Source organism: Echinops telfairi, unplaced genomic scaffold (genome assembly GCF_000313985.2).
Source record: "Echinops telfairi isolate 266 unplaced genomic scaffold, ASM31398v2 ScPeMD7_2291;HRSCAF=2852, whole genome shotgun sequence".
NCBI lineage: Eukaryota > Metazoa > Chordata > Mammalia > Afrosoricida > Tenrecidae > Echinops > Echinops telfairi.
In genome coordinates this window covers 16694193-16709366 of record NW_022106189.1, presented here as the reverse complement: position 1 = coordinate 16709366, position 15174 = coordinate 16694193, and the positions used below count along the sequence as shown (strand labels likewise).

General features: G+C 40.2%; 2 protein-coding genes across 6 annotated transcripts in view; one reads left to right on the top strand and one right to left on the bottom strand.

The window, feature by feature from the left end:
• The window catches only part of FTO (FTO alpha-ketoglutarate dependent dioxygenase), a 462074-nt gene extending 457056 nt beyond the window's left edge, over window positions 1-5018 (bottom strand). For all 3 annotated transcript variants that reach the window (XM_045293609.1, XM_045293612.1, XM_045293611.1), the window contains exon 1: window positions 4954-5018. In XM_045293609.1, coding sequence (XP_045149544.1) covers window positions 4954-4998 — 45 coding nt within the window. In that variant the 5' untranslated portion in view covers window positions 4999-5018. The remainder of the gene's footprint in view (window positions 1-4953) is intronic.
• Window positions 5019-11739: 6721 nt separating this feature from the next.
• RPGRIP1L (RPGRIP1 like) overlaps window positions 11740-15174 on the top strand; it is a 123485-nt gene continuing 120050 nt past the window's right edge. For all 3 annotated transcript variants that reach the window (XR_006680409.1, XM_004704667.2, XM_045293799.1), the window contains exons 1-2: window positions 11740-11824; window positions 13480-13624. Coding sequence is in view for 2 of the 3 variants with exons in the window: in XM_004704667.2 (XP_004704724.1) it covers window positions 11740-11824; window positions 13480-13624 (230 nt within the window). In the remaining variant the exon portion in view is untranslated. The remainder of the gene's footprint in view (window positions 11825-13479; window positions 13625-15174) is intronic.

Sequence of the window (15174 nt, the reverse complement as noted above, 5' to 3'; positions counted from 1 at the left end):
TCTGCTACCTTAATACTAAAACTATAAATATAGGCACATAGATCTATTTCCCCATCCTCATATATTAATATATTTGCATATGTACATGTCTTTACCTAGACCTCTATAAATGCCCTTTGCCTCCTAGCTCTTTCCTCTATTTCCCTTGACTTTCCTCCTTGAGAACTGTACATTTAATGAGAATATACGTATTTTATTCTCATTAAATATATATAAACATTCAACAACTTAATGATAAAAAGACAAATAAAACAATCAAAAAATGGGCAAAAGATACGAATAAACACTTTGTCAGAGAAGACACTTAAATGGCCACCAAACACATGAAAAGATGCATCACTAGGCATCTCAAAACTCAAAAGTTCACAGTCAATTCTGACTCATAGCAACCTTGTAAGACAGAGTAGAACTTCCCCCATAAGTTTCCAAAACTACAAATTTTTGTGGTTGTAGAAAGCCTCATCTTCTCCCGTGGAGCAGCTGATGGTTGTGAACTACGGGCCTTGTAGTTAGCAGCCAATGCATAACCCACTACATCCCCAAGCCTCCTCACTAGGCATCAAAAACATGCAAAAGAAAATCACGAGATAATACTTAATGCCAGTTAGAAAGGTTAAGGTTTTTTTTACTTTAAATAAAAAGAAATAGCAAATGTTGGCAAGGGACAGGGACAAAACAGGGGCTCCAACCCTGCCAGCTGAGAGAATGAACAAAGGATCCTGTGAAACAAGTGATGAACAAAGGACTCTGTAAGAAATGACTTGGTAAACACCTTAACCTTGAAGCCAGGCCCTAGTGAAAATTCTGACACAGGACTATACTGGAAGAAAATTTGAGACAAGTTGGCCACAGGCCAGATAAAGTTGAAAGAAAAGTTGAGGCCCAAGAACGAATAGAACAACTGATTACAAAGCTGCTTAACCATCTGCAGACCGGCAACCCCTACCCTTTTGAAAGTGCCATTTAAAAACTAGAAGCGTTCCCCTCCAAGCATCCCTTCTCACTTCTAGGGAGGGACCTACTTCATCCCCAGAATCGATGCTTAAGGTGTCCATCTCAACTCAAAAACCAGACACGCTTCATTTCCTTTGGAGAACTGTAGCTTCACTCTGCTGCTGCAGCTGTTGCTCCTGGTGGTGTGTATGTACACGAAGTGCAGGGCTTTGGAGCTTGCTAATGCCCCTGTGGGTGGCAGCTCGGATGCCATACTTCACAGAATGGATGTGGGGAATTCGGAAACTTCAGCCATTGCTGGGGGGATGTAAAATGGTACAACCATTGTGGAAAACACTGTGGTTTTTCCTCAAATGATAAATAGAGGAAAGGTTGAAGCTGTCAAGAATGTGGTCTTGGTTGGATCCACAATCAACGCACGTGGAAGCAGCAGTCAATAGAGCAAAAGATGAATTGCATTTAGTAAATCTGCTACACAAGATTTCTTTGGAGTATTGAAGAGCAAGGATGTTACTTTAAGGACTAAGGTGGTGCACCGAGCCATGGTATATTCAATAGCCTCGTATGTATGGGAAAGTTGGACACTACATTAGGAAGTCTGTAGAAGAATCGCTGCACTTGAATTGTGGTGCTGGAGAAGAATACTGAAAGAACCACGGACTGCTAAAGGAAAAGAATGCTCTTTGGAGGCAAGGATGGCAAGTACTTCATTCATGTACTTTGGACAGGTTGTCAGGAAAGACCAGTCCCTGGAAACGAACATCATGTTCACCAAATAGTGAATGTAATTTTTTTAAAGTGATATACCCAATCATTGAAATATTATAATATTCAGCAGTGAAAAAGAACAATGTACTGATATATATATATATATATATATATATATAGAGAGAGAGAGAGAGAGAGAGAGAGAGAGAGAGAGAGAGAGATACAACTACAAAGACATTGTTAAATTAAAGAAACCAAGAAACAAAGGCTCATGTTTAGTTACAGAAAACAAACATATAAGTGGTGGGTGGAGCTTAATGTATCAACTACAAATGAGTAAAAGGATACTTTTAGAAGGGATAGAAATGTTCTGTATCTCAACTGTGGCTGAGATTTAGTAGGTGCATAAAAACAAAAAGAAAGCCTTTGCTGTTGGCTCGGTTCCATGTGATGACCCACATGTTATCAAATAGAACTATTCAAGAGGGGTTCCTTGGTTGTGAATGGTGTAGAAGCAGATCGCCAGGCCTTTCTTCATAACATCCCTGGGTGGGTGCAAACTGCCAAGCTTTTGGTTAGTAATCAAAATACATATTTAGATAGTTATATGTACACAACCCACAGACCTATTATAAGTGTACACATCTTATCAAAAAACATCAAATGCATATAATAAATGCAAATTATATCTCAATAAAGTTGATTTAAAACGAAAAACACTTCCAAAATATTATTAAATACTTTCAATTTAAGATTCAGTACCTGGCTATCTTTTAACCATAAAATTCATTATTAATAAATATATTTTGAAATGGATTGTAGTAGCAATTGTATAATACTGCTTGGTGAGACTGATATATGGAATGATAACTATATTAACTCCCAATAAAATGTTTTTTTTTTAATCTTTTTTAAAAGAGCAAAGAAATATTTTAAAAGCAAACAAGAAGATAACTTGCTCTACTAATTGAACATAATTCAGAAACAGAAACCATAAAAAGCTTTGAAAGTCAAAAAAACCTGATTCTGAGTCTTAGTTCCACTTAGCAACCAAGCAGTCACAATTTCTACAATCCTCATTTACCACATCTAGAAATATATTAATAACTGCCTGTGATAGGCAGGTTTATTGTGCCAACCTGGCCAATAGAAACATATGGGATAAATCAGGTGGCAGTCTGATTGGAGGACAAAGAGATAAATGGCTTGGCAAGGCCCACCCCTCTCTCTTGCTCTCTGGTGATCAGGCCAGCATGTGGCTGCTTTAACTAGTTCTCTGCCTCAACTTGTGGGCTACACCACCTGTGGGACAAGCCAACCCATGGATCATGTCGCTAGAGCTTGAGGTTCCTTCAACACCTGCTTCACCATGCTGCTGTTGTGTACATCTCTTGAGCTTGAGGCAGGTGGATCTTGCATTGCTTGAGTGCGATATCCCATCCAGGACTACTTCGCTAAGCTTCTGAGCTGTTAACTGTTGGTGACCCGCCCTGCTGTTTGCTGCCTTTGTGCGAACTCTGCCTACATTGCCCAAGGGAAGACTCAGCTGTCTGCTTCCTTGACCTTGGACCCAGCGGCCCTGTGAGTTAAAGGACTTCCAGTACATTAACTCTTCAATGGAAGTGAGTTGAACTGAGTCTTCTATACTGTTGTGTGGTCTAATTAGCTGTTATATTCATTCATGCTATATAGACCTATATATATATTCCTATGTGTCCTGGTTTTGTTTCTCTAGAAAATTCTGCAGAACACACTAGCACATAGGCAAAAGTTATGGTTTCAATGGAATGAGTGCTCCTTCAGTGAGAGGGTTATATTTTAGCCAAAGTTATAATCCCATTGTCTAGTTAGTAACTTCTCAATAAATTGTTATAGAATAAGGGAATAACTTTAAAAGTGAATCTGAAAGGTGAGGCATCATACACACTGCCAATGGGTGACTGTCTTTTTCTTCCTTTGCATTTTTGTAGAAAAATTCATAAGAGTCTACTTTGTCTCCCTCTTTAGCCCACATCAGATGCAAACTCAAGCATGGAAACTTCATGTTCTTGTTTAAACCCTGTTGTAACAAAGACCATTTATTATATATCAGATTTCACTGTATATTTCCAAGTTATTGGGGTTTGGACCTTAGACTTATATGCACGTAAGGTTCTCAAAATCATGAGAGGAAGGAGTGTTTCTATTTTATTTACCACTGGTCCTCACTGCCAACCTTTGCCTGGCATAGATTTGGCACCAAGTAGCATGTGCAAAGGTCCTGTGACCAGATGAAACACAATAAGAATTATTAAGAATGTTGAAGTAGCAGATGGGCCGAAAGCAGGGAAAGTCTCATGTCTGAAGTAGAAGCTGAAGAAGCAGATACTGCCTAAACCATGTAGACCCTTGAAGGCCCTATGAAACTTTATCCTAAAAACAAATGAAAGCCACCGAAGGTTCTCAGACAAGTGGTTGGTAGCTGGTAGTGTACAGAGGTAGGAAAGAGGGATATGTAGGTTTGCATTTTTAAAAGAGCACACTCTATAAACAAGAGAAGAGATTGATAGTGTGTTGTGGGTAGGGGAAGTGAAGGGGCATTAGGATACAGAGCAAATCATAAATAAAGAAGCTATTAAAACAATCCATTAAATAAAGTATGGCTGGATCCAACATGGTGGCGATGGAAGAGTGCACAGGTTTCAAAAATATTTATTCAAATCAATAGGACTTGCGTTACTATTGTCATTCCACAAAATGGCAACTACCAAAGGCTAAAAAACTGTGGGGGGGGGGGGGCCGGGGGGCGGAAATGGAAATAGCAATGCAAACACTCATATCCACTCCGCTGAAGACAGAATCTACCACTAGCCACTGAAACAACTTTCCAAATACTCATCTGACCTCAAGATCTCAGTCATCAGAGACCACCCACTGTTGGTGAGAAACTCCAGCTGGTATCTGGTATGAAGTCATCTGCGGGTCTGGGAAACTGAGGCACAAAGGTGGTCATAATTTTAACCAAGAAATCATGGGCAGAAGCAGGACCCCCCAAAAGTGTCTTCGTTCTCCTTGTTGACCTCGACCAACAGGACTTGGCCCGCATCCAGAGCAACACGAATTCAGAACCTCCACCTTCACCACCACCACTCCCACCTCCTGGTCAATGTCTCCTGCTCCCTCGCTGGCAAGGCCCTGTCATCACTCGGTTTAAAGGGGACGCGTCCACTCGCCATCAACCCTGCCCTTTCGATTCTCTGCTCCGAGCCCCAAGCGCACGAAAGACTCCAGATCTCCGAATGCCCTACTTACCTTAGCTTCTCGCTCCTGTTCCTCGACGGTCGGAGATCGCTTCATGCTGCTTCCACCGCTGCCTTCGCCACCGCGAGCCGTGTGGAGCCCGGCCCTGGACCCCGCCTCCTGCTTGTAGTTCTCACAGGGTCCCGTCCCCGCCCGAAGCCATTCTCGCTCGGAGCTTCAGAAACTAACACTCCCGGCATGCACTGCGGCGGCGCCCAAGAGCGCCTCTGGGTTGGGAGCAGGACAAATTACCTGGGTGGACAGCTGGGCGAGAGTAGTCCGCGACCCAGAGAGCCGGCGAAGAACTACATTACCCAGGTGACAACGAGGCCGCGTCACGTTTTCCCGTGCTCCCCTCTCCCGACCTCCCGACCCGCCGTCGGCGCTATAGCAACCATAGCTAACAGTCGGCGAGAGTGGGGGTGAGTACTCCGAGGGGCGGAGGGGGCGAGAGCAGGGGGGTGGCTCGACCCTTCCTCCGCGGCGTGGGCCTAGGGGCTGCGCAGCGATCTGAAGAAGGCGCTGCAGTTCTGCTCGCGGGGGGAAAAGCCCCCCAGCGCGACCCCTCCGCACCCCCAGGCCTGCAGCAGCCCGCCCTGTATCCCCACGCCTAGGACTAGTTTGAAATTGTGTAGCTCAGCCCCAAATCCTCGCGGATGCGCGTGGACGCAACTAATCGCGGCCCATCTGTATCTCAAATCTTTTCCAGTAAAAGATCGCAGGAGACATAATTCCCTCATTTGTCCTGGTTCGAGAGTTGGTTGGTAGACGCCAAACCCCCGCTGTGGCCTATTTGGTTTTTGTTTTTTAAAAATGTATCATTATTCATCGCGTGATTCCCGCCATGTCTTCATACAGGTGGGGAGTTTACCCTTTTAGTCCTAGCACCTGCTGTTCATTATTCATTCAATAAATATCCATGTGCCAGACACTGAAGTGGGCCGCCTGTGAACGAGACTGATACGTATCTCAAGTAGAGGTGATAGTGAGTTAGTAAAATAAAAAACTCAAACCCACTGCAGCCCAACCAGACGGGATAGGGTTTCCAAGGATACAGATCTTACGAAAGCCTACCTCTATCCACATCTGTCTTCTGCAGAACTGCTGGTAGATTCAGACCACCACCCTTTCGATTAGCAGCCGCTCCCGGGTTCCCCAACAGGATCATGTATTTGTCGGGTAGAGGTGACTATAAAGAAATGAAGTGATAATTGTGAGGCAGAGTACCCTAAGGTAGAATGGGAGCAGAAGGGTTCTCACGGAAAGTGAATCTTGGAGCCCTAATGAATCAGGAACCAGCCAATGCAAAGGCCTGGGGCAAGGCAGGAGGGAGGTGGGTTTGAGGTAAGTTACGGAGACAAGCATAACTGACACATAGGAAGCAAGAGGGTTACCCATAAGGCATTGTCAGAGGTCAGGCTCTTCAGACCCAAAGACCCTTAAGGTACTTGGGAGGCTCCATCCTCTCTGATCATCTAATATTGCATTCACTTAAATTCTTTGACCTGCAATCTTCTATGGACCTTTGATTTTATTGTAAATACAGTGATTTTTGGTTTCATAATTTACATTTTCCCCTCAAATCATTTCATTAGGACATCATATCCTTCAGTCATATTATAATTTACAATGTTAAAAGGTCACTACCTATTGTAAGAAGCATTGGCTGCATAGGGCAAGAATGGAAATGGAATTTGATTAGGAAGTTTTTGTAATAACCCAGGCAGATGACAATAACGAATAGGGAATTACAGTTAGATAGAGAACTAAATGAATTTGAGACTTAATTGGGGCGTAGAATATGTAGATAGCCAACTGGCTTGACACTTAATAAGTGCTCGATAAGTATTTGAGAGAAGGCCTTTCCTTCAGTGGACCTCATTTCCTCAGTGACACACAGAGGGATTAGTGTTGATCATCTCTTGAATCCTTACTGCAGATTGAGGGTTCGCAGTATAATCGTTGTTAGCAATTTAGTTTGGATCCTTTGTCACGGGGCCTGTCACTATGAGGTGTTTAGCAGCTTCCCAGGCCTCCATCCACTGCAGTTATTCGTTGCCATGGAGTCAGTGCTGCCTTACGGTGCCCCCATGCTGAGTAGAACAGCTCCATAGGGTTTTCAAGGCTGTGCCCTTTCTGAGATGGCTCTGAGTAGGTTTGAACCACCAACCTTCTGGCTAGTAGTAGAGTGCTTAACTGCTTGTGCCATCTAAGGACTCACTAGCTATCAATAACTCAACACCCAATTTTCTACCCAATTGGTAACCCAAGGGACCCTGGTGGTGAAGTGGTTACATGTTTCACTGCTAACTGCAAGGTTAGTAGTTTGAAACCCCCGACCACTCCTTAGGAGAAAAATCAGGCTTTCCATGCCCAAAAGGAGTTACAGCCTCTGAAATCCACAGGGGTGGTTCTACCCTGTCCTGTGAGGCAGAATTGACTCAATAACAGGGAGTTATGCTGTTTATTGTATCCCAATGGTGCCAGTTGATTCCAACTCGGTGACCTTATAAGGACAGGGCAGAACTGGCCCTGTAGGATTTTCAAGTCTCTCAGTACTTACAAAAGCAGTCACATCATCGGCCTTTGGAGTGGCTGGTGGATTCAAACTGCCAGCCTTTTGGTTAGTAGCTAAGTACTTTATCCTGTGTGCCACCAGTTATAACCAAAAACACGAGCACCAGACCTTGCTGATGTGTGAGGTCAGGTAAATTATCTAATCTGTGGCATTTTCTTCATTTGTAATATGTCAAGCGAATACCAACCTCACAGAGATATTGTGGAATCTAATTTATATAAGCCGAACCTTTAGCACAGTGCAAGAAACAATAAGCATTTAATAAATGCCATGGTTGTCAGTGATATTTTATATATATTTGTTTGTTTGTTTGTTTGTTTTTTAAAGCCAGACTCACTGCCATAGAGTCAGTGCCAACTCATAGCAATCCTGTGGGACAGGGTAGAACTGCTCCTGTGAGTTTCCAAGGCTGTTAACTCTTGGTTGGTTTGGGTTTTTTTTTTTTTTTGGCAGTTAACTCTTTATGGGAATCGAAAGCCCTGTCTCCTTCGGATATAAAAGTTGCCTTAATTCTCTCATGAAAAAGTAATCACTTTTACAGATGGAGTCTGCTCAAATTCCTTGATAACCTGAGTCCTACAATTCAATTTCAAAAACATGATCTTTTCTATAGTAGTGTGTTGTTAATTAAATTGTGTCCCCAAAAGTATTTGTTGAAATCCTAACCTTTCTGCCTATGGTGTGATTCAATTTTGAGGTTTGTTATGTTGATGGGAACATTCCAATGTAGGGGAGACCCTAAACTTATCACATCAAAATTATAAAGAAAACAATAAACATGGAAATACATCTATGGTGTTTACATACACCATATGAAGATCATCTAATCAATAAGCCACTGAAGACCAAGGAGCACCGAGCTACCAGCAAGGAAGGAACTGACAGTTACAAAACTCTGAGTGGGACGTGAAGCCTCCAGTCAATTTTTTCTCTCTGCGTCCCTCTACTTGTGTTACAGCAGCTGTAGGTAACTTAAGACAACATGTTTGCAAAGAAGGTAGATAATCTCCCAGACATAGCCTCTGTTAGCTGTGTCTGTCACATAAAAATAAAGTGGTTCTCCTCCTTTTGTTAGTTATAAGTTATAACCCTTTAAAGGGAATTGGCAATGCTAACAATGAGTATGAAAGAAAATGTTTTGAAATTGTAATGATTGCACAAACTTTCCTAATATAATTAGATGATTGAAGTATATGATAGGTGAAGTATATGCCGATAAAACTTTTTTTGAACAATGAATAAATAAAGTAATAAGTTATAAGCCAATCCCTAAAAGGTATTGTATATACACAGTGTATTCGTTTCTTCGGGCCACTATAACAAGACCACGCATCGGGTAGCTTTTAATTTATTGTCTCACAGTTCTAGAGGCTAGAGGTCCAAATTGGGGCATCAGCCATGGCTGACTAGTACTGAGAGCACTGAAAAAAAATTGTTCCATGTCTCACGCTGGCTTCTGTTAGCTCTAGAGATCACTTGGCTGCCAACTGCTACATCACATGTGTCTTTTTATTGGGATGCCAGGCATATAGGATTAGGACTTGCTCCAGTATAACCTCAAATTAATATAACTGACATCATCTTCAAACACCCTATTTACAACAAGGTTGTGTTCACAGTTACCAGTAGTTAGGATTTCAGCATATCTTTTGGGGAAACTCAATCCATAGCACGCGTATTCGTAGATAAATATAAGCCATATATAAATCTAGTTGTACAGATCCTAAAGTCCCATGGACGCCATTCATTTACCCTTGTGCCATGCAAGCTCTATGCCAGCCTCTACAAAACAGAGGTGAATAGTACAAATCAATTTTCTAGTCTCCTGGATTTTACATTTTAGACAAACATTCTGGAGACTGAGCTATGCTATGCTTTCGGTATCTTCATTGGGGATTACTGACTTGAATTTCTGTAAACTTATTAAGTGCTGTCAAGTCCGTGAGTGCTGATGAGTAGTGACTAAAGAAATTTAGCGAGGCAGCTTCTGCATGGAGATTAGAAGCCCTGGGACCTAGACCTCATGGCAACAAGAACAAGACTCAACAAAAAAATCCAGTTGGTGAATTTTTAAACTACTAAATTTAAAACCGCCCACTCAATTGTGCATCAAACAGAAAAGTAATATACACGTAATTTTTTTTAACAATTAAGGTTTTCTTGGGATAAAATATACACAGCTGAACCAGATTTCCATCCACATATTGGTTGCATTCTTCACAGTGTATCAATAGTTTCATTATTTCTCTTCTAGCTGTTCCACTTCCGTTTGCTTAACCACCATCCCTTCCCAAACCTTTTCCTCTATGCTTTAAGATAGCTGTGAACCCTGTGGCCTTATCTAATAGGTCTTTAAAAACTTCATGGAAGCATTCTATTTCTTATTCCTACTCACTTTGTGAAGCCCTCCTACAGACATTTTTGTGAAAAAACACCCTCAAACATGTAAAGGGTAACAATCTTGACACTGGGTTAAATGGCCGCTTGCTTAAAGATGACTTCAAGGGGTAGTTTCAATTCCTGGTTTGAAGGGCAACTGCAGGCCATATCTCGGGGACTCCTCTAGCTCACTATGTCCAATAAGCCTGGATTCTTAACGAATTTGACATTCTTTTCTCCTTTTTTATCAGGACACTTCTGTTGTGCTCCTAATCAGAAGGTCCAATAGAGGTGGCCGGCCACCATTTAGTTCTTCGGCTTTCAAAGTAGCAGAGCTCTAGTAATTCATGGAAATGATCCACTTCCTTTTCTGATTCTTGGGTTTCCTTCTCTTTCTTTTGTTCCAGACCAAAAAAGGGAAAAAAGAACAATTGTATCTTAGATGACCACTCCTAAGTGTTTAAGACCCCAGACACAGCTCACCATACACAGCTCAACATAAACTTTAAACACTACAATAGTATGCCAGTTGAATGGCTTAGGCTGACACCTCCCAAGCTAAACTCCCAAGCTAGAAGAACTAATCCTATGTTTAGTGATTTGTTATGTCTAATTAATATCAGCTTCTGGACAACCTAGCATTTGATTTATCCATTCATCCTTTTTCCCTCTGTACAGTTTGTATCATACATCCTATGCAAACTTCGCCCATATTCAGTGCCACTTTTCCATCTATAAACATGAAGTACCTACTGCCTAGGAAGTACTTAGACTTCTCCAGCCCCCGTACCCACCCCTGGCAACCACTACTGAATAGTTTCTGTATATTTACTTATTTATGTCATTGCAAAAGGAAAACATACAATATTTGTCTTTTTGTGATGGACTTTAGTCACTCAACATAATATCTGCCAGGTTCATAAATCTTGTAAGATGTTTCAGGAACTCATTTTTCTTTACAGAGCAGTGTTCTGTAGTATGTATATGCTACATTTTGCTTATCCATTCATCTATGGATGGGCAACAAGGGTGTTTCCACCTTTACCCTATCATTAACATAGATTTGCATATGCATGTTTGTGCCCCTTCTATGTAATCCCGTTTTTTCAAGTAATGTTGACATTCCAGGAAGTGTGCTTTTAGCTTGCCATCTCACTTACCCTTAGAGTAACTGTGAGGTACCAAATTGGATTATTTTCCCGAATTTTGGAGTTAAGAAACTGGAAGACTCAGCTGATTAGTGCTACCACGTTCAACCTTTTTTGGACAAGTTTTTTCTAGTTACCTGCTTGAAAGGAGAGGAGGCAGGAATGGAGAAAAAGTATTCCTTAAATCGGGAGGCGTTGTTTTTGTTTCAAGGAGCCCTGGTGGTGCTGCAGTTAGACATAGCTAACTGCTAGTTTGGGGGTTCAAAGCCACTAGCCGAATCATGAGCGAAAGATGAGGCGATCTGCCACCATGGAGATGATACTCTCGGAAACCTGAAATAGGGCTGCCTTGAGTAAGAACTGACTCATTGGCAGTGGGTTTGGTTTTATGATGTGGATTTTTGTTTCAGATAAAGGAATAAGAAGATAAAGGAGAAGGAAGAATGATAATCTTATTTCATTTCCTTAGCAAACCGTAGGAACTAGAGTGTTGAAAGGAACATTATCCTCGTGATTGAATATAGTCTTAATTTTAGAAGAGAAGCTTTCATCTTCATCAGGCAGCACATGTGGGCAATAAGATGGCCATTAAAGCTCTAGTTCCGCATTCATTTTATTTGGTTCATTCCATCGCATAGCTAATGTTATAACTTGGAAAGATTTTATTTGCATTTTCTTCTCCACAGATAGGCCATGTCTGGTCCCACTGATGAAACTGCAGGAGACCTGCCTGTGAAAGATATAGGTCTAAGCCTCTTTGGAATGGGAGGTTTACAAGGTTTGGCCAGCTGTTATTTATTACAGTTATGAACTTTGATCAGTGACTTCTTTACTTTTCATTTAAAGTTTTTCTGATATTCATACAAACCAAGCCACTTAAGTAACTACATAATTCTTGATTGGACTAAACAAGAAGAGGGAGAATTGAGACCAGCATATGGTATTTTATTGCAGGCATCAATTATCAACAGCTCATAGAAAATGTAAAATCCTTTTCTGTTCTGATAAAGAATTGTTATAAGTCATTTTTTTTAAATTCCACACATCAGTGAACTAGAGAGAGAGTATCAAGCCTCAAAACTGAATTGCCTGGTTTAAATCACATTCACCATTAAAATCTTTCTTTATGTTTAAATTTTATATGGGAGGAAATGCCATATTTAAAATTTTCTGCCTTTCATGTAGAGTATCTCAAAATGACTTGTTTATTCAAGTGATAATGACGTTTTTTATCAAATTAATATACATTAAAGGTTTTCTTTCTCCTTTTATCACTTAGTCGTTGCTATAGAGCCAAAAGGCCCTTTTCAAATTGAGAAGGGAAAGGACTACTTTAAAGAATAATTTAGCGTGTAGAACTTTTTGGTTTTGTTAGTGTACATGCATCAGCCATGCTGTCATGCTACTACATTTATTATTGAGAAGGGGAATAGTTTTAAAATATGTTCCATTAAGTTTTCATGTGCATTTTAATCAGAAAGATGGTCAATTAGAAAAGAATAACCTGACTATAATTTTAATTGTTAAAAGTATATATCAACTTTGCTTTAGTTATTTACAGAAATATTGTGGATTCAAATACAAGTAAATTTAAGGGTGCAGAACTATTTGTTGGGTTTTGGATCTCGGGTTCAACACCCGGGGCTTTAATCTCTGTGCACATTTTGTTTGTTTCTTTTAGAGAACTCTTGGTAATTTACCTACTTCACGGTGATAGGGGAAATATGAAATTTAAGTATAAGTAAATACACAAGTCAAGAGTATAAAAGATCTTACAAAATATATAAGGTAGATTATAGCAAAGGATTTGTGAAATAATATATAAATTTTTAAGATATTTTTGTTTTGCTTATCAATTTGATAGTTTATTTTCTATGGTACCAATAGCTTCCAAAACATCGTAATCATATTACATTCATCAAATTATTATACTCTTGCCTTTATAAAATAACAATGATACTTTCAGATGCTCTGACTTGTACTTTAGGTTGCTCAAGGAGCCCTGGTTGCATAGGGGGTTATGCCAGTGGTCTGGTAACCAAAAGGTCAGCATTTTGAATCGAGCAGCCCCTCGGAGGGAGAAAGATGAGGCTTTCTTTCTCTGTAAACATTTGTAGTCTCAGAAACACACAGAACCAGTGTACTCTGTCCCCCAGGGTTGCTGTGAGTTAGAATCAACTAGATGGCAGTGAGTTTGGTATGAATAGTTGCTCTGATATTTAATACTGTCTATAAAGTACTAATAGCAGAGATTTTTATTCCCTCAGATCAGTGATAGGATCAATGTCATAACATTTTCTAAAAGTCTTTATTGGTCTTCACAAAGTAAAAATTCTAGGGTGAGTCCATCAATATTACATTAATATAAACTCCTGCCATCTTTAGGGACTATTATAAGTTATCTCACTGGTAATTACCTTGGAAATTTTGCAGAAAGTTCAACAATTCGGACCATGAAGTCTCGCCAGGCAGTGTCACGGGTCACTCGTGAGGAACTGGAAGACAGGTTTTTGCGCTTGCATGATGAGAACATTGTACTTAAGCAACATGCCCGAAAGCAAGAGGATAAAATTAAAAGGTTAAATTATATCTTTCCTTATTCAATAAAGTTTGGAGGCTATTTATTGGGTTTGGGATCTCTTATGTCCACACTCCCTCTCAGTAACCTACTTACTCCAGTAACCAACAATTTATAGCCTCAATGGAAAACTTTACCTTGAATCTTTTTTGGGGGGGAACAGGGCAGCTTGTGTGTGAATGCAATTTTTGAAAATAGAAAATCTTGCAAGCTCGAGTCATAAACCAAGAAGACTATGAGTGATTATGGCTGAAGTAGTTCCTTTGAAAGAAAAGAGCTAATAGCTACAAGTACCATGAGTGTATCATATCTATAAATAACTTTCCACTTAATAGTTATGGTTTAATAACAAGTGGCCAAAGCATCTGTTATTGAAATGTCTTGATTTTTTAAGATAAAGGTTTTTAAAATGTAATTTTTCTAACTTGTTAGAATGAATGTTTTCTTAAGATTTGACATTTATTAATGAAAATCCCACTTTAACTCTGAACATATTTAACTTTGCTTGAGTTAGTCTAGATTCTATATGCATTTCAAGAACCTACTGTTTCTGAAGAAACGTCATTTTTTATTTTTGTGTTCTTCCCTCCTCCCCCCCAAAAAAGTCACAGGCATCATTTCTAATAGTAGATATTCTTTCATTTTTTTCCTGTTCAGAAATACTGTGACCTCCTTCTTCTGGATGATATTAGAAACAAAGGTGCTACCACATGTGCAAGCAGCAGCCGCCCTGCATGTGTGTTCTAGTTCCCGCAGGTGGGACAGCCCCCAAACCAAACTGGAAGACAGGGTTTTTGTCTGCCAGAATTCATCCTGGAGTGACCCTTCTATTTTTCTGTCTACTCTGTTGTTGTTTCTGGACAAAACAAATACTGCAGTGTACAGGGCTTTTACTTTGAGGTGGATTTTGAGTCATAATGATGGCTTTTTCAAGACACCTGACTCCTGTGTCTGATGTACTTTTTAACTAGGAAACTGGCAAGGAGACTGGCATATACCAGTCAGAATGAGGCATGTAGTCTATGACCAATAAAGAGGTTTTTTTTATTGTTGTTGCTGTTGTAGTTGTCTTTTCCAAACTTTTGAACCCAACTGATCATTAAGAGAATTTAATTCACTTTAGTAATTTGTCCTAGCCAGAAAATATAGAACAATAATGAGCCATGTAACTTAATGGGAAAAGGATTCGTGTGGAAGTTAAGCTGTATACATGTGTTGTTTGTTTCTCTGCTATTAGCGATAGTTTATGCGAACCACAGTGACCATCAAGCACTGTGACCTAGAGCTTTAAATTAATCTCAGCCTCACACCACTGACACCGTCCTAGATACATAGGCTGAATTGTCTTTAACTCTATCCTTTAGATGTAATGAGTATCACTTTCTCTAGTATAAATGTAAGTTAAATAAACTGACATTTTGGAAGTGTTCATAGTTTACCAGAACACTTATCATCCATGAATATCATCAGAGATTCAAATCACATGACTGAAAGCATTCCTATTACTGGACACACAGATGCAATCTTTGCTGCTTGGCCAAGTGTGTTTG